The sequence below is a fragment of the Rhineura floridana genome, chromosome 7, assembly GCF_030035675.1.
Source record: "Rhineura floridana isolate rRhiFlo1 chromosome 7, rRhiFlo1.hap2, whole genome shotgun sequence".
Taxonomy (NCBI): Eukaryota; Metazoa; Chordata; class Lepidosauria; order Squamata; family Rhineuridae; genus Rhineura; species Rhineura floridana.
Window position 1 is genome coordinate 82412265 of NC_084486.1, and position 23554 is coordinate 82435818.

General features: G+C 40.2%; 2 protein-coding genes across 3 annotated transcripts in view; one reads left to right on the plus strand and one right to left on the minus strand.

Annotated features, from left to right (window-relative positions):
* CFAP43 (cilia and flagella associated protein 43) overlaps positions 1-14490 on the plus strand; it is a 79836-nt gene extending 65346 nt beyond the window's left edge. The window contains exons 28-39 of the mRNA XM_061636074.1: positions 2219-2344; positions 3204-3323; positions 3404-3511; positions 3899-3985; positions 4891-4979; positions 7775-7982; positions 8716-8828; positions 11500-11659; positions 11982-12146; positions 12550-12630; positions 13398-13551; positions 14103-14490. Coding sequence (XP_061492058.1) covers positions 2219-2344; positions 3204-3323; positions 3404-3511; positions 3899-3985; positions 4891-4979; positions 7775-7982; positions 8716-8828; positions 11500-11659; positions 11982-12146; positions 12550-12630; positions 13398-13551; positions 14103-14278 — 1587 coding nt within the window. The 3' untranslated portion in view covers positions 14279-14490. The remainder of the gene's footprint in view (positions 1-2218; positions 2345-3203; positions 3324-3403; positions 3512-3898; positions 3986-4890; positions 4980-7774; positions 7983-8715; positions 8829-11499; positions 11660-11981; positions 12147-12549; positions 12631-13397; positions 13552-14102) is intronic.
* Positions 12216-21941, minus strand: SFR1 (SWI5 dependent homologous recombination repair protein 1). 2 transcript variants are annotated; one of them, XM_061636078.1, is made up of 4 exons: positions 21695-21941; positions 19396-19511; positions 18710-19123; positions 12216-15751 (listed from the first exon to the last, which is right to left on the minus strand). In XM_061636078.1, the coding sequence occupies exons 2-4, from the start codon at positions 19489-19491 to the stop codon at positions 15560-15562; spliced, it is 702 nt and encodes a 233-aa protein (XP_061492062.1). In that variant the 5' UTR covers positions 19492-19511; positions 21695-21941; the 3' UTR covers positions 12216-15559. The 2 variants fall into 2 exon arrangements, with proteins under 2 accessions (XP_061492062.1, XP_061492063.1); XM_061636079.1 differs by lacking the exon at positions 21695-21941 and adding an exon at positions 20536-20583.
* Between the last annotated feature and the right edge of the window lie 1613 nt (positions 21942-23554).

Sequence of the window (23554 nt, forward strand, 5' to 3'; positions counted from 1 at the left end):
TGGCCTCTCACTTGTGGGGTGCCACAGGGCTCCATCCTCTCCCCGATGCTATTTAACATCTATATAAGGCTGCTGGGGACTATCATCAGGAGATTTGGGCTGCAGTGTCACCAATATGCGGATGACACGTAGCTCTATCTCTCATTTAAATCTTCACCGAGGTTGGCTGTAGAAACCCTATCCAAGTGCCTGGAGGTGAATGGCTGGATGGGAAGGAATAAGCTGAAGCTGAACCCTGACAAAACTGAGGTACTGTTCGCGGGAGACAAGGGAAGGTTAGGGGATTTGGACCTGGTGCTCAGTGGGGTACAATTGCCCCTGAAAGACCAGGTCCATAGCCTCGGGGTCATTCTTGACTCCCAACTGTCCATGGAAGCTCAGGTTTTGGCTGTGAGCCGGGCAGCGCTGTATCAACTCCATCTGATATGGAGGCTACGCCCCTACCTTCCCAATCATCTGCTCCCATCAGTGGTACATGCCGTGGTCTCCTCTCGCCTAGACTAAACGCGCTCTACGTGGGGCTACCCTTGAAAACTGTACGGAAGCTGCAACTGGTACAGAACGCGGCGGTACGCCTGATTAAAGGCAGCCACCGGCGACATCATATCACTCCAGTGCTAAAAGAGTTGCACTGGTTACCAGTTGCTTACCGGGCCCAATTCAAGGTGTTGGTTTTGACCTTTAAATCCCTATACGGTTTCGGCCCAGTCTATCTAAAGGAGTGCCTCCAGCATCATCAGCTATGCCGCCCAACATGATCAGCCTCAAAAGACCTTCTCTCCATCCCATCAGTCAAAACAGTCAAACTGGTGAGGACTAGAGAGAGGGCTTTTTCAGTTGTGGCCCCTACCCTGTGGAACTCCCTCCCAAATGATCTCCGCCATGCCCCTTCCATGATGAGTGTCCGCCAGGCCTTGAAGACCTGGCTCTTCAGGCAGGCTTTTGGGGTTGGCTAGATTTTATCTTCATTGTTTTTAGATTTTTAATGTCTAGGTATTGTATGCCTATTTTGTACGTCGCCCAGAGTGGCTGGACAGCCAGCCAGATGGGCAACTAATAAAGTCAATAAATAAATAAATGTGGTTTGATGCTGGTTTTAAGAGCCTAGTTAGCATTAAATGAGTTCTCTGTTTGGATGTAATGGAAAACTATGGTTTAAAGAGATCAGGGTTGTAGTGCTGAAGCTTGCTGGAAAGTGCGGGGAGGACTGCAAGCCTGAATCTAGTTTCCAGCTAAATAACTATGGTTTATTAAGCTGGGGATGTTCATCTGAAGTGGCCCACTCTTTCACATTTGTATCCACATTAAAGGTGAGTGCTATCAGCTATGGGAAGGGCAGTGGGCGAGGGAAATTTGGCAGCCTCTCTTTTGAAAACTGAAGCCATTAGAGATGCTGATGGGTACAATTCAGCCACTTCCGAACATGAACACACAAGCCTAGTATGGATATACATTCCTGCCTTGCTGTACCATAGCGTACTCTAAATAATGGTATGGCCCACTTCTTCCCTATGTCTGTGTGCTGATCCAGGTTAGGTTAAACTACAGTTTCCCATTACATAAAAAATGAGGAATTATGGTTTAATGTCAGTTTAATAAATAGAATCTTGAACCACTCCTTGAACATGGTTTAAAATCCTGGTTCATAAACCTCTGTGGTCTGCAATAAGCTCTAGTTCCAAAGATTTCAAATCTCACTTCCCCATATTTGCACAGAGAAACAGACATGTTTTTGTAACATGTGAACTCAGACACAGGTAGGCTTGGTAACAACGAAAAGGAACCAGAGCCCTTTCTCTTTTGCATTTGTGTGGAAACAAAATACTTCCACTTTTGATCTTAAACTAACCACAATTCCCTGTGACATGTGAATTTGGGAAACTGTGGTTTGTTTAAACTTTGGGGATCAAACAGAGGTTTCAAATCCTTGTTTGTTCTCAAATCCTGGTGTAAACAAACTACAGATCCCTGAGTTCACATATCACTGTTGTTAATTTCAAATCCAAAGAAGAAGCTCTCGATTTCCTTGCTGGTGTGAAATAGTGGAGGGGAACTGTGTGAGCCTAAGGCCTACACAGCAACATGGATAGTTTCTGTAATGTTGTTGAGTGTAACCAGTAAGTAACTTTCTGAAACTTAAGGTAAAAATCCTTTAAGCATTATAGTGTTAATAAATATCCAGTGCTGTTTTTGAATCTCTGTCTATGATTTTTTTCAGGAAATTCCACCACCTCCTTTTGCATTCAAACAAGAAGCACTGTGGAATGAAGATGAAAAAAAAATATATAAAGAATATGAGAAGAAAGTTAAGGAACTGAATGAAGAAAAAGAAAAACACCGTAAGGTAAACTTATACAAGATGAGAAGGAGGATTAGTAAGGTTCTCATCATCTAAGATGTAGAGCATTCTCTTCAAGGGCTTTGCTACCTACTTTCAGTACATCTAAATAAAATTATTTTAAATGTGACTAGCATGATTAGCTTTAAAGTTTCTTTGATGAGGCAAAATGGATATTTCAGCCATAGCTAGTTTTCCAAGAACTTGGTATTGTCAGGTTGTTAAAGGCTGTCTATCAATTTTATACTCAGTTCACATTGGTTGCTTATCAGCATCACAATATTAAATGAGCAAAAAAGATAAAAAGCTTTGGCTCCCATTTGAAGATGGAGAAAATCAAGCTTATGCTTTAAATTGTGTTCCTGCATTGAGTAGAGGGTTGGACCTGATGGCCTTACAGGCTCCTTCCAAATCTGTTATTCTATGATTCTATTCATGGTCTGTTTTCATGAATGGACAATTCACAGTAAAATTGACTCACTGGAGTAAACAAGTCTTATGTAGCTAAATTCTCAGTCAGCTGTGATGGCCAAGAAACCTGGTGCTGCTTCCCTTACATTTTCAAAGTGGCATTAACGTAATGAAATGGGCATAGAACTAAAGAGAGTTGCAAACAAAATATATGGGAGGGAGGGAGGGAGCTTCAGAATTTCCAACAATCAGAGCATGGCTTTTGATATGATGAATATCATGTGTCTTGAGTGTTTCAAACCTGATTGTTTCCAGGCTTGTTCTTGCAAAAGTGGCCATCTAGAATCTTATATTTTTGAAAAAAGCAAAGAGCCTCTGATTTTACAAGAAGCACAAGCAAAACTTTTGTTGAGCCCCATTATTACCTGTAATCAATACCCACATTCTTCCTTAGATTCTGGAAACTGAATTGAGAAAACTTCAAAGCTCTGTTCAGGAAACTACACAGACATTTGATGAAATCGTGCTAAGGCTCTTTGAGAAAAAAGTCAATTCAGAAATGGTTATATACCAGGTGAGCATCAGCAGATATTCACCAGCCCTGCTTCCTTACAAACTGTGGTCTGACTATTCTCTTTTGAAACCTTTTCCTAGGAAGAACTCAAAATAACTAACCTCCTTTACTCACTGCTTTTGGATGAAGAGCTGAGCACAAGAGAAGCTGGGCTCCATTGCTACCTTAATAAAAAGAGGAAGGAAAAGGTAATCATTTTTGGAATTGACAGAGTTTCTGCTTCTTATGGCGCTAACAACCCCCACCCCCACAAAAAAATCTCCCCTGCTCTTGAACAAACCACTAGGGCTCCACATAGATACCCCTGATGCAGTGCATGTTAGATCCATCTACTGTATATCAATGGCAACTGCTCATCTGCATGATCATAAAAAATAAAAATAAAGGAGAAAAAAACTGTTTGAGAATATCTTGAGTATCAAGACTTCAACCACAGGACATGAGATAACAGTTCTTTGAAAAAGTAGTGTGTTCATTATTTCTTTTTCTCCCAGCTGTATTAATGCAAGATTAGGTCTTTCACTTCACCTCTTATGTTCCAAAACCAGTCAATCGTATCCACTTTCTTGGCACAGATAATATCTAATGAAGGAGTCAAGACATCCAGATCAGAAGTGGATGCTTACAGAGAATCCTACGACATCTTAGTTGTCGAAGACAAAGTAAGAACCTTAAAACCAGATCCTCAAAGCAGTTTAGCTGAAGCTGTAGGATTAAAGCTCACTAGCCCTATTGAGTTTAGTGGGAGTAAACTAAATCTATATTCAAGAACTTTAACTTCATTTAGTTGTGGATCACTTACTATTTACTCACTTTTTTGTGAGTAAATGGAACAAAATAAATATGACTGGGTATTTGTGAGTAATGGACAGGCTAGCTAGAGGCTGCATGGTCATTTGATTGTTTTTCAAGAATATTTATTATTTTTCTATTTCTGACTGTAAGACCCTAAGGTGATGCCCAACAAAGAGGATTCTTATTATTTATTCATACAGCACTGCCAGTGTAGTATATAGTTCTTTACAAAGTATAAGAGGACAGTCACACACATAATACACACAATTAATTTTTTTATATATCTTACAAGGCCATTAAACTTGGCGTTTTAAAAATGAAGTGTGAGATCAATTTTGGCCTGGAACATAACAAATAAAAAGTCAAGATTTTGCCCCTCTCCTATCTATTTTTGAGAGGCTCATGGGGTGGAGGTTGAGCTCTGAAAAACTGGCACTCCTTTAGATTGACAGCAGTGTTAAAGATGACTACTTCGCCTTGCTTCATCCTATTTAGCACGTGGACTTGGGATTCCTCACCACTGGTGCATAGCATATTGCAAAGCCAATTTTGGTGATTGTTTCTGGATTCTGTTAATCATACCATATATCCCACTGGAAAGTCACCTTCCATACTCTGCAATTGCATCTATGCAGATTCTAGATTCCTTGCTCTACTGGTCTGTTTTAAACCTTTACTGTTGCTGATGATTCTCATGATGTAGAATGATGCCTACTCACTCTCTTAAGATCAGTCCACACTAACAGGGTTGTACTTTCCTTTTCACTGTTAGCTTATGGAACGTGGATTTAGAAAGGAATTTTCAGATCTTGCCACTCATCACATTGATCAGCTATTCAAACTTTACAAACGTCGACCAAGGTAAGATTTAGTGTGGGCCTAGACCTTTTCGTAAAAGTCTTTGTGTTTTCCTTACAGCAGAAAGGAAAATACTTTTCAGCAGGTGAAAAGTGTCTTATTAGAAACATAATAATCTGCTTTCAAAACAAGCAACTAGAACATAATAGAGTGAGGAACCTGTGGCCCCCCAGAAGTTGTTGGACTCCAATTTCCATCACCCTTGGCCAGGAAATCCAGTGACTGGGGTGATGAAAGTTACAGTCCGGCAACATCTGATAACTCGATAACATCTGATAACTCGATAACAAAAAATGTGCATGACACAAGATTACATTTGAATATCATGGTTGCTGTGTGTCACTGGAGCAAGGGTGCCCTTTGGCCCAGTGCTCCAGCTCATGGATGAAAAGCAAATGAACCTTCCCAGATGAGCCTATTTTTTTTTTATTACCTGCTCACTTTGCGATTGCATTCCCACATAAAATTGTAGCCATTCTTGCATTGTGTAAGCATACAGCCATGGCAAAAGGTTTTATTTTAAAGGGGTTTGATCTATATATCCTGTCCCACAGAGAAAAAAAGGAATGAAAATATACTTCAGATATAGCTACATAGTGAGTAGCAGGTAGCCAAAGACATTTGTAAGCAATGAGAATAATTTTTAAAAAATAAAATATTAAGGAAATCCTGTAATGCCAATAGACTTATAAAATACCTTTCATCTGATTTCTTTAATTAAAAAGTTTAAAAGGAAATTAAACATCACTGTCAAAATAACCTTCACACCCAAAGTGGTTTAAAGTAATGATGAGCTATTAGACAGAGAAGTGACATTCCGTCCCCTGCCCCCCACCCCATGCATAGAAAAGGAAATACCAGCACTTCAGCTGTTCGCAGCATAGGTAGAAAGAAGCAAAGAGTAGTTACTTGGAGAAGCCTTAGGATGAGGAACTGTTCACCTCACTTCCATGCTATGTATTCATGATGTGAGAGCTGAACAAGGCCAACATCAAACCAGATCTTTAGCTCAGGGCATTTTTAAATATGTTTATCTTTGCAGCCCCACCAAAACCAGTTCAAGGGTTACTAGACTTTCTTCAGTCACTGGAGTTGTATGTGCACAAATACTAATATATGAGTTGAGAATTCACAAGATCCAGACTCTCCCCACATGCCCCCAAATATGTTCTGGGTTTCCCCCCAGCCATCTGGAACAGATTGGGAGGCATATGAGGAGAGGAAGTCCCTTTGCGCAGGCAGACATCCTTGTACTAACTATATGACATTGTGGGATCCAACCCAGGCTGTTGGACTTGCCTGTGATTCTCTAGATGTTATTGGACTACAACTCTCAGTATCCTTGACCATTGTCCATGCTGGGTGGGGGCAATGGGAGCTAAGTCACAACAATATCTGGAGACTACAGGATAGCCATCTCTGGATGGATGTTTCATATAATCTAGCAGGCTTTCATCTTATATAGCGCTGCCACCTGCTGATATACTAGATTCTGTTAAGAACACTGAATTTGCATGGTCACACTTCTGAGGGTTTAGAGGACAAAGGTGAAAGGTAAGGACTGGTCTTCAAAAGGACCAGTGAAGTAGTTCTAAGGACACAAGAAGAGCCCAGCTAGATCAAACCAAAGGCCCATCTAGTCCAGCATCTGTTTTCACAGTGGCCAGCCAGATGCCTATGGGAAGCAGGACACAATCACAATAGCACTCTCTCCACTTGTGCTCCCCACAGTTATGTGGACGTAAAATTTTTCAGTACTTTATTTTCCCTGGAAAACTTTGTTTTATAAGTTCATTAGTAACAATAGGTGGATGTCAATTGCAAATACAGCATTAGACAAGCTTGGCAGTTTTCAAGTTGTAATTATTGTTTTTCAGGTGATTGTCCCTAGAAAGTATATCATTCAGCATAGCACACAGTTCTTTGGGTTGCCAAAAGTATTTTCAGTACCATTGGACTTTTAAAAATTTTATTTAAACAATGTAAGGGAAGCACATGCTATTAGCTTTACATTTTTATACAACTATCTGAACAAAAACATCTACTTAATATAACATTTAAACCACATTAAGCGTGCTTTAATTTGTCCCCTAAAATATTTCAGGTCAAATACCTATAGTGCATTGGGAAAAATATTAACAAGGGCTGCTGTTTTTTAGCTTTGTTTACGAAATACAAGTAAAATAAATATGCTAAATTAGGTTATTCCTCAGGGCATCGGAAAATTTTCCAATACAGTTTCCTTCTGCTTTTTGGCTTTTGGCTAAGATCAAGTGTGCAATACAAATTCCTTTCTATTAGTCTCCTCATTTTGGGGAGGTTTCGTCTTTTGAGTTAAAATATGGACTTTCTTGGCAAATGTCCACATACATCTATGTTGAATTTGATAGCACCATGGATACTGTTGTAAATCAATTCAACGACACTCACATCTCACACCAGGTCCTGGGCTCCACTTACAATTAAGTCAAGCTATGGAGGTTAGTGGCCCACACTACTGTCCCATTTCTTCATGGAAAGGAATGTGGGCCTTCTTACTGATCTGTGAATGGAATTGTACAAATGAAAGGTAAACAGGCAGAGTAAGCAAGAGAGTAGCTTGTAATATACATAAACTTCACAAAATAAATACTACTACTATTATTATTAATTATTATTAATTGAATTTATTCCTTGCCCTTCCTCCCAGAGGAGCCCAGGGCAACAACAAAGTGATCCTAATTGTATTCTCAATGCATATGTACCGTATAGTAGAAAACACTTAATCCTTAATTATCTGCTTTGTTCCATGATGAAAGGGCTCTCAAAGCAAAGGTTCTAGTTGATTCTCCTAACCCCTATGGTGAACGGCCAGGCTCTGCAAAAGCTTATAAGGATGCTCTTGACCATTTAATGAAAGCTATTGAAGAAATGGACGACCCTGAAAACAGGCCTGAGGGTCTGGACCTTGCCAACTGGGAACGTTTCTGTGCAGCCAGACAAACCAAAGTAGAAAGCGAACAGCTGGTATGTAAAGTTATTTCCACTGTGCTTTTTAAAAAACGTATGTTCCTATTTGAATAATAATACAATACTCTGAGATCAGAACTGAATGTTGTACCAAGGGACAGAGTCCCACAGGACTGGACTGATAAGAAATGTGTAAACAGGCTCAAAGGGATCCACAAGGCAGGCAGGTCACTCTTATGCAGAGGATATCTGCAGCAAATCATCATGATCAGAACATCCCATAACTAGATGAATAGTCAAAATAATGATTTAACAAGCTGTGTTGCTAAACTATTTACACACATTTACTTTGGCCTAAAGGCCTCCAATAAATAGAGTGAGCAACATATTAATGCAACAAAAGATACAATAAAACATAATAAAGTAGTCATGAGTCAAAACAAATTCATAACATAAGGTGATGAGGATAAAAGAAAGCCATCCCAAGCTAAAAATGCTCTCAGCAACCATACATCCTATGCACCTAGAAGCTAGAAACCTGAACAGACTACAGAAGATACTAAACATGTTTACCCTAGCTAGAGGAATTAAGTGATGCTTTCGCCACTATAGGATGCTTTCTCACACTGAAAGCATCGTAAAGTATTAACTTTAAACAATCAAAAGGGTACAAGATACATGCAGTTCTGCCAAAGAAATTAGATAATACATTCTGACTCCTAGCAAAAAGGTTGAGTTGCAATGGTTCAAAAATGAACATGTTCAAAGGGTTGCCCTCCTGTTTGTTTAGGTGAAGCAAAAAGCGCTAATACTTGCAGAAATGCAGACCTTCCTTCAGAAGAGGATTGAAGATGATGAGAAGCTTCGGAAAGACATTGACCAAGTTTTTGCTGAGCTCAATCTGTAAGTTTGCTTTTTCTTTTATGTGTACTGAATTTGTAGTATTACAGCATTTTCAAAGGAAAGTTGTATTACATATAGTTGCACTCTTAAGAAACATTCAAACTTTACATTACGTGTATTCATAACAGTTGCCATGTGCCCAGTTCAGCATGATTGCAGACAACTGGGGAGGTGTCCCCTGAAAAAGCATATACAATGGCTTGCACAAGAAATCAGACCCCTGACCAAGGCTCTCATATTACTGAATTGCAAGTGGTATATTGTAATTTTGTTCTGTGTGATATTTTATTTTGAAACACTGAAACTCAAAATCAATTATTGTAAGGTGACATTGGTTTTATGTTGGGAAATGTTTGTAAGAAACATAAAAAACTTAAACATGTTGCTTGCATAAATATTCAATCCCCAAACATTAATATTTGGTAGAGCCACCTTTTGCTGCAGGAACAGCTTTAAGTCTTTTGGGGTAGCTATGTACCAGCTTTTCACACACTGTTGGAGGGATTTTGGCCCATTCTTCTTGGCAGATTTGCTCCAGATCATTGAGAATGGTCGGACGTCACTTTTGGACCGCAATTTTCAAATAGCGCCACAGATTCTCAATGGGATTGAGCTCAGGACTTTGACTGGGCCACTGTAGGATATTCACCTTTTTGTTCTTGAGCCACTCCAGTGTTGCTTTGGCCTTGTGCTTGGCATCATTGTCCTGCTGAAAAATGAATTTCCTTCCAAGCCTCAGTTTTTTAGCGGACTGAAGCAGGTTCTCTTGCAGTATTTCCCTGAATTTTGCTCCATCCATTCTTCCTTCAGTTTTAACAAGATGCCCAGGCCCTGCTGATGAGAAGCATCCCCACAGCCTGATGCTGTCACCACCATACTCCACTGTAGGGATGGTGTGTCTTGAGGCATGGGCAGTGTTAGGTTTGTGCCACACATAGAGCTTTGAGTTTTGATCAAAAAGCTCTATCTTGGTCTCATCTGACCACAAAACCTTTTCTCACATTGCAGTTGGGGCACTCTCATGCTTTCTGGCAAACTCCAGAGAGCTTTCAGATGGGACTTTTTGAGTAACAGCTTCTTTCTTGCCACCCTCCCATACAGGCCAGTGTTATGCAGAGCTCTTGATATGGTTGACTGGTGCACCATTACTCCACTCCCAGCCACTGAACTCTGTAGCTCCTTCAAAGTGATTGTTAGCCTCTCTGTGGCTTCTCTCACAAGTCTCCTCCTTGTTTGAGCACTGAGTTCTGAGGGGTGGCCTTTTCTTGGCAGTGCCTGTGTGGTGTGATGCAGCTTCCACTGCCTGATTATTGATCCAACTGTGCTTACTGGGATATCCAAACACTTGGGTATTATTTTGTACCCTTTTCCTAATCTATGCATTTGTATTACATTACCTTTCACTTCTGTAGAATGCTCTTTGGTCTACATTTTCCTTCAGATCCACAGCCTGACCAAGGATCCTTCAACAGTGGGGGTTTTATCCTGACAATATGACAGCAACTGTAATGGTTCACAGATGGAGGCTAATAGTAAGGTAATTGTGTCCTTGACAGGGCAATTTGTTTCATCTGTGTAAACTGGGAGCTTCCACAGCACAGGGGCTGAATACTTATGCAAACAACATGTTTCAGTTTTTTATGTTTTTTACAACCATTTCCCAATATAAAAACAATGTCACCTTTCAATAATTGATTTTGAGTTTCAGTGTTTCAAAATAAAATATCATACGGAACAATGCACCATTTGCAATTCTGTAATATGAGAGCATTGGTCAGGGGTCTGATTACTTTTGCAAGGCACTGTATATATTTAGCCATTGGACATCCCTGCCATACAGAATGTGCAGCCCACCAAACCAGGCTACTCCAGGCTATTGAAGTTAAGGCCACACCAGAGATGATGTTAGTTACATAGTAAGTCCTAGCATGCAGGATTTTTACAAACGTTAAGTTGTACATGTGGGGGCCCCAAATCTGACACAGGAGGTACTGGGACTTTAACCCTTTGCCCCCTGCTGCAGTCAGATTTGTCAGGGGTGGGCGATGCCTGCAATTGGCATTGGTAAAAAGCTCCCATTGAAGTGAAAGCAAACTGTAAGCATGATGAGCAGCCCAATTTACATCTGGACCACAAAAGTTTAAGCCACACACCCCATCCCGAGGTCTGCCTGGAATGGGCTCTCCCATGTCACCCAGTGCCTGCAAATTATGTTTTAAAAAATCTTGCACGCTAGGGTTAACCATGTAACTAATGTCACACCTAGTTTTGCCCGTGGAAGAGTTAATACTCATTTTCAGCTACTGAGGTACAAAAGGGTTGATATGACTACCATACTGACACATTTACATTTTTTCAGACCCAGATTAACCAGTGTGCTGAGTGCTTTTGGTTGCAATCCTATACCTACCTACCTACCTCAGAGTAAACCTAGTTGTGCTCAGTGGGACCTATTTCTGAGTAGTCATGTAATAGGATTGTGCTCTTGAGAGTATTCTAAATACATCTGCCACAGTGTATCTGGCTTGCCTTACAAAGGGCTTTTAAAAAGTCTTTCAATCTCAGACTTTGAAAAGCAAAGTACTCCACAGATTATCTTTGTTTCTGATCATGGAAGAAATTCAGAACATAGCAGTAAATGAAAATCTGATTTTGTATTCTGCAATTGCAGGTTGCGAGAGCAGAAGATGAAATTTCAGTTGGATTTGATGGTCCAGTTTCTCTTTAAACAAGGGCAAGTGGAGCTAGAGGGTACCAATTTGATACCAGATTACACAGATGCTATTCTTATGAACAGGAGCATTATTGAAGAACTGAACAGCGTAATTCGGGTAACTGGCTATGTTTCAAAAATGAGCCTGTACATATAATTTATACAAGATTTTGTCTCTTTGCACTTATTATGAAATTCTAATTGGTTTAAACTGCAGCCATAATCTTTGGGTTCCTTTTTCTTCCTCCCATCTTGTAGCTATTATTAGGAGCCTTAACAGTGTGAGAATGACTCAACAGCCAGCACATTTAAAATGCACAAACAGGACCCTTCCTCTGTATGGGGTTGCAGTTTCTTCTGTTTTCCCTCATTATATTTGAGCTTTTAGAAGTCCAGTCTACCTTCTTTCAGATATTAATATTATGGATTTTCCCTCCTAGGCTCAAGGAGAAAGGAAAGTTGCCAGCATGGTGGAAAGCAAAGATTTCCGCAAAGGGATATTCCAGCTGGAATGGGAACATAAAAAAATGCAGATGCAGGTGGATGATCTGAACCAAAAGGCTCGAGATATTCAAAAACTGAACGTTACAAAAGATCATCAGATTGTAAGATACTGTACCAAATGCTGATTTTACCATGAGGGTTTTAAGTTGAACAACTGTATGTTTGAGGAAAATAAATTTTATTCAGTTCTTTATCATCACTCATTAATTGGTATGTCTAAGAGTTCTGCTCTACATAAAGTATGGTGTTTATCCAGTGACGTGTTACTCCAGGAATGTCTGTGACTGTTATATCATGCATGTTTATTATTACTACATAATTTCAGTCTCAGTGTGCTACCTGGGTAAGAAGTACTTTGTATAATAAATCCCAAGATTTAGACAATACATATGTGAAAAGCACCTCTATGTAAAATTACTTGTGCAGTGAGATTCAGTTGCATTAGACAACAGGGTTTCATGTCTGGAAGCATATTGATAGCTTGATTTTCTCTTAATTCCACAGTTCTTAACGGCATTAAACTATGATAGCCGAATCAATCATGAGGTCTCAGTACTGGAAGGAACGCTTAATTTTCTAGATAAGGTAAGTACCCTTGGGGGGTGTATCTGAACAAAACATGTGTAGACTGTCCTATTTGGAATACCCATCTTAGCTCAGACTTTACCATTTCCCTTGCCATCTTTAGCCTTGGCATTACTGCCTTCTGCTATGGGTTTCATTAAATAAATCTAAGCAGCTTCCCTCTCTGTTCTCCATTCTTGGAGTCATTTGAACCCAGCTAGCACCACTAAAACCAGTAAGATTTACTTCAGTAAGGGCATATAGGATTGATCAACTTCACTACTGAACATACTTATTTCAAAGTAAATTCTGTGGGACTTACAGACTTCTACATAAACTGAAAGTGTTCTGACCTGCCACTGCTAAATGCTTTCCCTCACTTTCTCACCATCTTTTTACATTCCTACCTTTCATCTAGAACTTAAAAAAAATCAGACAGCAGAACAAGTTTTTATTTTGCTTCTAGTTTAAGCCTATTGATGTTGGATTTGTGTTTAATGATAGCATTATTTTTGCTCTTTTATACTATGTATGCATGTAATTCACTTGGAGTTCTTGTGCAAGGGAGTGAGCAGAATTAAAAAATTATATTCATCAGCACCCTCACCTTTCTTTTAACATAGTAGCTACCAGCCACAACCTCTTAAGTTCTTTCTTTGAATGCTCTCCATTAGCCACTTTGACTGAAGGGAAGAAAGCCTGCAAATAATGTATGCTGAATACCCAAATCTATTTTAAAACAACTTAACCTAGGAAATATATATGTTTGCTTATTTTTAAATGGCCAGGTTCACAAGAAAAATGTGCAACAGTGTGAGAAAGTCATCAGAGAGTTGGAGAAACAAATAAGTCTGAAAGACCTAGCAAACCAAAAACTTAGCAAGGAATTACAAGAAATGCTCGTTACTGTGTCAGAAAGGCGGCACATTCATGAGGCTACTGGTGAGTCATATTTTAAGGATTACTGGGACATTTCACATCTTCTGCTACCAAGTTTAATCTACTGTGAGCATCAGCTTCCTCTCTTGAACTGCATCCAGTAATGCTCACACCACTGTTTGTGTTATTAAAAGCATGCTGCTCTCAACACAGATCAACCTTCCTATGGTGAAAGCATAATTCATGAATCAGCTCTAAGATCTTGTCTTATACCGATCACCCATTACTATAACTCTGGTAGATTGTACCCTAGTTTTCCAAGGTTACTTTGGTTTACTTTGTCACTTCTGAGGGAGGTAATGGGAGATATCACTGATTACTACACCACTCCATATAGCCAGCTCTTGATATTTATCAGGATGCAAAGGAAATAAGTTTTATCAATTGCACAACTGAGGACAATTGATATTTCCAGTAGGAGAATGAGAGCTGTTGCAATGTTGTTCCCACAATGCTCCTACTTTAACATTTGGAGGAGTCCAATCAGATAGATCAGGTTGTTAATCTGTTGCACATTCTATATGATTAGATGCATTCTATTTTATTTTTTACAGACTCAGAGATGCTTAATCAAAAGATTGCTAAAGAGCATTATGAGGACATTGTACAGAGACAGCAGCTTGTGGATCTTGCAAAAGCACAGGCTCAGGAGTTGTCAGTCCTTCAAGCTGAAGTGGAGAGGCTAAGAATGAGAACATTCCCAGCTTTCTTTGATGTGCAAGAGTTTTAGCAAAGTGATGTTTCCACAACTAGAAGCAATAAAGCAATCTTACAAAATTGCAGGAGTTTGCTCGCAAGGGTCCCCCCATTTCTAACCACACTTCAGGTAGCTTTAGATATTACATTGTAAGCCATTTTGATTCTCAAAGGACTATGATTATTCACTATGTATTTTACAATGGAATAAACAATTTTAGGAATTACCTGTATTTTATTTCTCTTGTAGTGGTGAAACTTTTGAAGCTGGCCTGTACTCAAGGACAACTGTCTAAAATAGGCAGTGGGCCAAAAAGCAGGAATGTTAGGTAGTAAAGATAAGGACTTGAAGTAAAGAAGAGAGTGAAATAAAGGAGGACTGAGTGAAAACATCACCAAATACCCAGGAAAAAGAGACTGCACCACCTGTAGAAAGGGAAGTGGATTGGCAAAGTTATTTAGGGAAGTTGGGACATCAAGTAGGAAAGAAGGGGCAGAGGGTTAGGCAGTCTATGAACCACAAAGGGCTACTGTACATTTAGGATTGCAAAAGTGTAATTGTGGCAGTTGTCTTCTACTCCAACTGCAGCCTTATGAGCTAGTAACCCTAAAGGGTCATTGAGAATCAAGTAGCAGAGAGGTAGGGACTGAATTCCACATACTGATGGAACAAATCAGTTACTTTTTACAGCAGTCTCCTAGCATTTAATAGATTCAAGGACAGATCTTTCCTTGAAGGACACTTCAAAAAGGGTATAGGACAGGTCCAGTCTCATCTCCCCAATGCTCACTTTCTCTGGGTCTTTATTAGGCATCCTATTACATGTGTTAATTTTTAATGCCTCCACCCTAAACATACTTTATAATAACTAAGTGCCCTGGAACACAGTAGGGTTTAGAAATAATTATTTTAGGAATGGGCTTTTACACTTGCCTTAAGTAAATGCTTTTCAATAATGATGATACAATAATACAATAATTTGTTTTGGATCCAAAGTGGCCATTATTAATCCTTGCTGGATTAAAATGTGTACATGTTATAGATTAAAAACAAAAGCACTATCATGTATCACATCACATAGCCTACAAGACCTAATAATCAAAATATAATCTCTTACAACTGAACTACCATTTCCATGTTTTTAAACAATATGAATACACTAGTAAACAAAAAGATTAGCCTTCCTTAGAAACTTGTTGCCTTTTCTACAAAAGACCCACATTGTTCTCGCAACAGTCCAGTGCAGCAGTCAAAAGCCAGATTTAAGCTTTGAAAATATCCATTTTCTGATAATTCTTAAGTAAAACACTTGTATCATCCATCTGTAAAGTCTTCTTCTTTTCTGACGTAATGTAACAGTTTGTCATCTAGTCCAAAACTGTCTATCAGTTGAGTGAGACTTAATTTCCTGCCATCTGTAGACAAGGCTGATTGTAGTTCATACAACATCGCTTGGGAACTGCACCGCCATTTTGATATTAGAGAGCGCAACTCTGTTGGGTTATTCTGAAACAAGCAAAGACAAAAAAGCTAAAGTTGTTGGGTGATACTATTTATTTATTTATTAAATTTGTATCCTGTCCTTCGTCCTAGGGGGAGCCAAGGGCAGCAAACAAGCAACAAAACACTTAAAAAAAATCTATAAAACATATTAAAAACAATTCCAACACAGATGCAAACTGGGATAAGGTTGCTAATTAAAAGGCTTGTTGAAAGAAGGTCTTCAGTAGGCCCCAAAAAGACAACAGAGAAGGGGAATGTCTGATATTTAAGGGGAGGGAATGTCAAAGCATCACAATAACAGGTCTGCTGCTACTGAAAATGGGCAATATATGTGCAAATCACAGACTCTGGTAGAAAACAAAATTGATTTAACAAAAAAAAAAAATCCATTATATTTCTGAAGATCTTTCCCCTCTCCAAGTTTGTAATGTGCTTGTATTTGAAAAAATTAAATACTAGGCCTCCCAAAATGCTAAATAAATAAATAAAATTCTAGTGGAAAATAAAGATTTATATAGCAGTACGGCATTTAAAACACAAGTTTTATCTATCTTTGGTACCTTGTTACTTTCCACTTTCCATATTAGACATTAACCAATTTTGCAGCATTTGTTTGAAAAACTGCTTCCTATTTACACTGAATCCTCAATGTACAGAGGGAAGTATTCAACACATTTGTCCTGTCAGCACAAGACCTTTTGGCTGTGCAACTTCCCCTCCCCATGCACCCCTTAAATCTGTTCTAGAGGTTCCCACAACCCTTCAGAGCAGACATAGGAAGAGTGCAGAGTGCGCGCAAGGAGAGAAGAGGGGAGGTTCTGCTGCACAAACAGAAATCCTTAGGCTAACAGAATGAATGCACTGGATCCAGAATTGACTCACTGAAATCAACTGACAACAGTACTTTAAAATACATTGATTTCAATGAGTCTACTCAGAATATGACAAGAACTGGACATCACTCAAAGTTTTACAGAACTAAAATAAAAAAATGATTACTCAAGAGAAGTCACAATTTTAATGTAGGTAACAGTGTGGTGTAGTGGTTAAGGTGTTGGACTACGACCTAGGAGATCAGGGTTTGAATCCCCACACAGCCATGAAGCTCACTGGGTGACCTTGGGCCAGTCACTGCCTCTCAGCCTCGCCAAAAGTTGGAATTGGCTTGAAGGCAGTACATTTACATTTTTAACAAAGACAGAAGACAAAGGATTAAACAAGAGTTTTGCACAAGTGCATTTTTTTTTACACATCATGCTATTTTACTAGTATGACTAGATACATGTGCTACTGAATTACAGAGGAAGGATAGAAGGTATTTCAATGTTATTTATTTATTTATTTGATTTATATCCCGCCTTTCCTCCCAGCAGGAGCCAGGGCGGCAAACAAAGCACTAAAAACACTTTAAAATCATAAAAACAGACATTAAAATACATTAAAACAAAACATCTTTAAAAACATTTTTTTAAAAGCTTTGAAGACTTTTTAAAAAAAGTTTAAAAACATTGTTTTTAAAAAAAGGTTTAAAAACATATTAAAAAGCAATTCCAACACAGATGCAGACTGGGATAAGGTCTCAACATAAAAGGTTTGTTGGAAGAGGAAGGTCTTCAATAGGTGCCGAAAAGATAATAGAGATAGCACCTGTCTAATATATACGGGTAGGTGCCGCCACGCTAAAGGTCCATTTCCTATGCTGTGCAGAATGGACCTCCAGATAAGATGGTATCTTCAGGAGGCCCTCACCTGCACAGTGCAGTGACTGACTGGGTATATAAGGGATAAGACAGTGTTTCAGGTATCCTGGTCCCAAGCTGTATAGGGCTTTGTACACCAAAATTATAACCTTGAACTTGGCCCAGTAGCAAACGGGAAGCCACTGCAATTCTTTCAGCAGCGGGGTGACATGTTGACGATACCCTGCCCCAGTGAGCAGTCTCACCGCTGCATTTTGCACTAGCTGCAGCTTCTGGACCAACCTGAAGGGCAGCCCCAAATACAGTGCACTACAGTAATCCAGCCTGGAGGTTACCAGTGCGTGGACAACAGTGGTCAGGTTATCCCAGTCCAAAAACGGACACAGCTGTCTTACCAGCCGAAGCTGGTAAAAGGCACTCCTAGCCACTGAGGTCACCTGGGCCTCTAGCAACAAAGATGGATCTAGGAGCACCCCCAGACTCTTTCAGAGGGAGTACAACCCCATCCAAAGCAGGCAACTTACAAATTATCTGAACTCGGGAACCACCAACCCACAGCACCTCCGTCTTGCTAGGATTCAGACTCGGTTTATTGGCCCTCATCCAGCCCACCACCAAGTCCAGGCAGCAGTCCAGGGCTTGCACGGCCTCTCCCAATTCAGATGTTACGGAGAAATAGAGCTGGGTATCATAAACATACTGCTGACACCTTGCCCCAAATCTCCTGATGACTGCTCCAAGGGCTTCATACAGATGTTAAACAGCATGGGGGACAAGATGGTACCCTGTTGCACCCCACACCACAACTGCCAGGGGGCCAAAAGACAATCACCCAATGCTATTGTCTGAAAACGACCCTGGAGATAGGATCGGATTACCAGAAGTAAAACAATAGAAACAGACACTATTACTTCTGGAAGCTGCTAGCTTCCATGGCTGGTATTAGCATCCTGCGTGTGCATTAGTTATCTCTCCTACTGGGAGACAGGGTGGGATATAAATCAAATAAATCTCTACTCTGTTGAAGATGGCTACACTGCACAATACCAAACTGGAGTAGCATTTGGGCTAATATAGCACTTTGTTTAATTACAGTACTGGGGAGTTAAACAGCATGAAGATCTAAAGAATGTCACATGCACTTCCTTGCAGTATTTACTTGTTTCTAAAACAGCTCTCTCAATGGAACTAAACTAAATCAAACATTTCTTTAAACATTTAGTTTTAAAAGTGAATGTTCAAAAATACTATACTACCTCACCTTTGATCTGTACCTCTTGACCAGTTTAAGTCTTCGAAGAAGTTCCTCCTTTTCTTGAATCTTCTTTACTAATGTCATCTTTTCCTCCAATAGCTCCCTTTGCCTGCAGTCTGTTTCTGACGAGAGAACTTCTTCAGAATTTTGTATAGCTTCACTGCATCCAGCATAGTTGGACACACACAGCAATCTTTCTTGCGAAGCACTTTTCAAACACATAGTTTCATCAGAATCTTTTTCTAAATGTTCACCCTCGTGTTGTAATGTAGAACATGATGCTTCTTTAGATAAAGTCTTTCCTTCACAAGGACTACAGTTGTTTTCTTCATCTATTTTCAGACGCTTTGCTACTGTGAAAGTTGAGTGAAAGGACCGTCTTGTTTTTTTCAATCGTTCTCTGAGGGAATGACTCATTGGCTAAAGTAAATATAACAAGGGAACCTTAAGAAGATAAACAACTTTTTTATTCTTTACTAACAACAATGTTATGTTTGTGGGAACAAGGACAAAAGTAAGCTATCTGAAGCCAGCATGAAGCATACTTTGTTTTATATATACATACATATAAAAATAGGCAAAACAAAACCCCACCCCAAATGTTATCTATTTCGCATGCCTGTCTTAACTTTAAGAGGGGGGCCAAGTATTGGACCAAAACTACTGATTAAGACATAATAAGGGCAACACACCTGTTTCCCTGAGCTGCTGCTGCTCTGAGCAGACATCTCATAGTTCTCTGGGGTGGAGTATAGCAATGTAGGTTTGTTTAATACAGGAGTTTCCATTTTGAGAAAAGACTGATTTGCTGAGGAGATAAAAACAAACGTTCATAATTAACAAGGCAGCTCCCATTTGTACATTTAAGACGTTTTCATACTATCACCAACCCATCACCTGCAGGCACCATGGTACCCAGACTCTGAGCTTAAAAAATAAGTCCCTATCCCTCCTAGAAAGAAAGTAATGGAACAAAATGTGCAGGTACTCATCTAAGCAATTTACGTGAAATGAGCAAGCCTAGCTGCTCCTAGCTGTATTATTAGCCAGTGAGTCAGAACTGTGATGGATAAGTGAGCTGTTTGAAATTCCTAGCAACAGGAATTCCTGGGCCCCCAACAGCTGTTTCCCCCTCCCTTTTAGTACACTTTTCCTGCTTTTGAAGTTATTGGAATCCCCATAGTTTGCCCTTCCTTTTTCCCTATATCAGGTAGTGCCTAGAAGTTATTTTCTGCAAATACTACTACACAGCAAGTGTTGGCGAATGTTAAAGAATTATTCTCCCCCCAAAAGGCAAATGTGAAAGCTTTGCAAAAAGGCTTATGCTTTGGTTTAGGGGGAAAACAGGGTTCTTGTGCCTTTCACAGCTGTATGGCAGGCAGAAATTCAACAGGTCCAGCATTCTCTAGTATGGAAATAATTATGGGAAAAGCTTCACCATGCCTACTCTCATTTTGTGCTATGCTACACCCCCATGGCAACTATTTTATGACTGGTATCCCCAGCACACTCTCAAAAATTGAAATGTACCCTCTGGTCCAAAAAGGTTGGTGACCCCTGTACTATTGTTTGAACTCTAGGCAGCCTAAAAGTTTTGAAAATATGGAAACCAGGGTTTTCTCTATATTATCAGCTTTGGCCCAAGATACTAGAAACCATGAGAAATATTAATATCAACCTTGGCCAATGATACTAGAAACCATGAGGCATGTGACCCCCCCCCCCAAGTACACCTCAGGAACTAGAATTTCCTCTTTCCATGAACAAGCTTGATATATTGCCCCATTTGTAAACTTCAAGTGAAAATACCTATATTTTCATGCAAGACTTACATAATAGTCACATGACAGACATAAGTTCAACAAGCAAAGCTCTTCCCCATCATGATAAAACAGATGGATAGAAACACCTGTTGAATTTATGTTTGTGAAAGGAATTAACAGCTGCCAACAATAAAATAGAAAAAGGAAAAAAAACCCAATTAATGACAGCAGAAGAGTTATGCAACTTTAACGTTGACAATGAGGACTTTGAACTTATCAAGGATTATCAATACCTTGGCACAACCATTAACCAAAATAGAGACAATAGGCAAGAAATCAGAAGAAGGCTAGGACTGGGGAGGGCAGCTGTGAGAGAACTAGAAAAGGTCCTCAAATGCAAAGATGTATCACTGAACACTAAAGTCAAGATCATTCAGACCATGGTATTTCTGATCTCTATTTATGGATGTGAAGGGTGGACAGTGAAAAAAGCGGGTAAGAGAAAAATGAACTCATTTGAAATGTGGTGTTGGAGGAGAGCTTTGCGGATACCATGGACTGTGAAAAAGACAAATAATTGGGTGTTAGAGCAAATTAAACCAGAACTATCACTAGAAACTAAAATGATGAAACTGAGGCTATCATACTCTGGACGCATAATGAGAAGACATGATTCATTAGAAAAGATAAATAATAATGCTGGGAAAAACGGAAGGGAGTAGAAAAAGAGGAAGGCCAAACAAGAGATGGATTGATTCCATAAAGGAAACCACAGACCTGAACTTACAAGATCTTAACAGGGTGGTTCATGACAGATGCTCTTGGAGGTCGCTGATTCATAGGGTCGTCACAGGTCGTGGTCGACTTGGAGGTACATAACAACAACGTCTCACTAATGGAAATTTTTTTTGGTGGGTGCATGGAGGAAAGGGAATGGTCTGACCATTGACTCCCCAGACTGACGTGAACCGCCACCAACACACCAAAGCTCATTCCCATTGACTATTCATTCGCCCACCAAACTCCTGTGCGGCCTCCTCAGCATTAGCCTTCACCATTTTAGGGGGTGGAAAGGGCCTTGGCACGCATGCGAGTTTCGAGGAATGGGGCGAGAAGGATACTCTTGGATTTGAATGCACAGGAGGCGAAATGCGGTGGACTAGAAGCCCCGCCTTTTTTAGCAACGCTTCTCTGTCTTTCTGTGCCCGCCCATACACAAACTTCTTACCTTAGAAACAAAATTAAGTTCGAGACTCGGGTGGGCGGAAAATACGCCTGCTCAAAATCTCCCGCTCAGAGTGAAGCAGAAGAATCGAGCGAAGGCAAATCTCTTCTCGCGATCACCCTACGTCGGGCGCCTGCGCGATCGTTTCAGAAAAGGAAGGGCCGCCGCCGGGCCTTTGCAGTGAAAAATCAACGCCCGTGTTGTTTGGAAGCCTAGGCTCAGGCAAAAGAAGATTGACGGCAGCTCAGTGTGTAGGGCGTAATCTTACCCTGTGTTTGTATAAGGGCGCGGTGCGTTTTTACTGCAGCGCAATCCTGTACAAGTTTACTCAGAGGAAAGTCCTGTTGATTTCAGTGGGATTTAGTCCCAGGAAAATGGATGTAGAAGTAAATCTCAGTGAAATCAGTTGAGCTTTCTTCTGAGTAAACATGCGTAGGATGGCGATGCCAGCGAAGAACCTGAGTGCTTAGCATTGCAAACGGGTCGTTCATATCTCGCAACGAGATGTTTGTTTTTGTTTCGTTTTCTACGGAAATGTCCGTCTAGTTCGGCATCTTGTTCTCACCGTGGCCAACAAGATACCTATGGGAAGCCCACAAGCAGGACTTGAGTGAAAGCACTCTCCCCTCCTGCAGTTTCTGGCAACTTGTATTCAGAAGCTACCTACTTCGACCATGGAGGCAGAGCATAGCCACAGTGGCTAGTAGCTATCGATAGCCATATCCGCCATGAATTTGACAAGCCTCTTTTAAAGCTATCCAAGTGGGTGGCCACCACTGTCTCTTGTGCGAGCGAATTCCATAGTTTAACAATGTGCTGTGTGAAGAAGTACTTTCTTTTGTCCTAAATACAACTCCCATCAGCCCCAGCCAGCATGACCACTGGATTGGGCTGATGGGAGTTGTAGTTCAAAAAAGTAACTTTTCCAAGCTCTGATCCTTCCTATGGAGACCACTTATAATAGTACTTGTGTTAATTCTTGAGGTATGGAATGAACACTAGTATTTGTTGGGAGAGGATGTCAAGCTGACCTGCCTAGTAGTTTTCCTAAGGCATTTATCACATTACAAAGTTCAGTTCAAGCCTATTACAAGGTAGAAAACCTAGAACCTTTTCCCAAAATTCTGATGATGCTATTGTTACTCACCCTACTTAGGAAATATGTACCACTCTGCATGTCGGATTTTGTTTCTACTTTATATGTGATCAGTTGATCCAGCTGAAAGCCATGTGTTATGATTTCTCCTGACGCACAAACCTGCTATAGTCATGTTTCTGTAGCCTGGAGTACTAAGGTGGAGACACTTATGTACTCAGTTGCTAGCTGTTGCAGAATTTCCTTAGCCCTTCCCGTTCCAATATGGGGTATGCCTTATGGGTTTAAGGTTTATGGCTGTGCTTTTGCTGGTTGAATAACATTTTCTTATTTGTAAATTGCCATGTAACCTGGGCCAGACTCATGAATTTGTGGTAGTATAGATCAGTCTGATCAGTGGCAATTTTTCCCACTTAAGGCTCTTGGAGGGGGGATGTAGACATTAATCTCCCCTCCCTGTATGCTGGCCCAGCTGAACCCCAGCTGAGCCAGGCTGAGGGACTTAAGTGGTATAACCTGGCTGAGCTAGGACTCAGCCAGCTCAGCTGGAGATCTGCTGCATTCAACTCCCCTCAGCCTGGCATAAATGCAAATTGGATTGTACCCTAAATCTGTTAGGTTGCAGTCCTATACCACTTCCCTGTGAAGAAGCCAAGACTGAATTCAGTGGAATTTACTGAACACTTGGAGGGTCAGGTTAGCCACCCTTGAAAAAATAGTAACTCATCTAATTACAGTATATTAGTGAGAAATTAACATCAATGGAG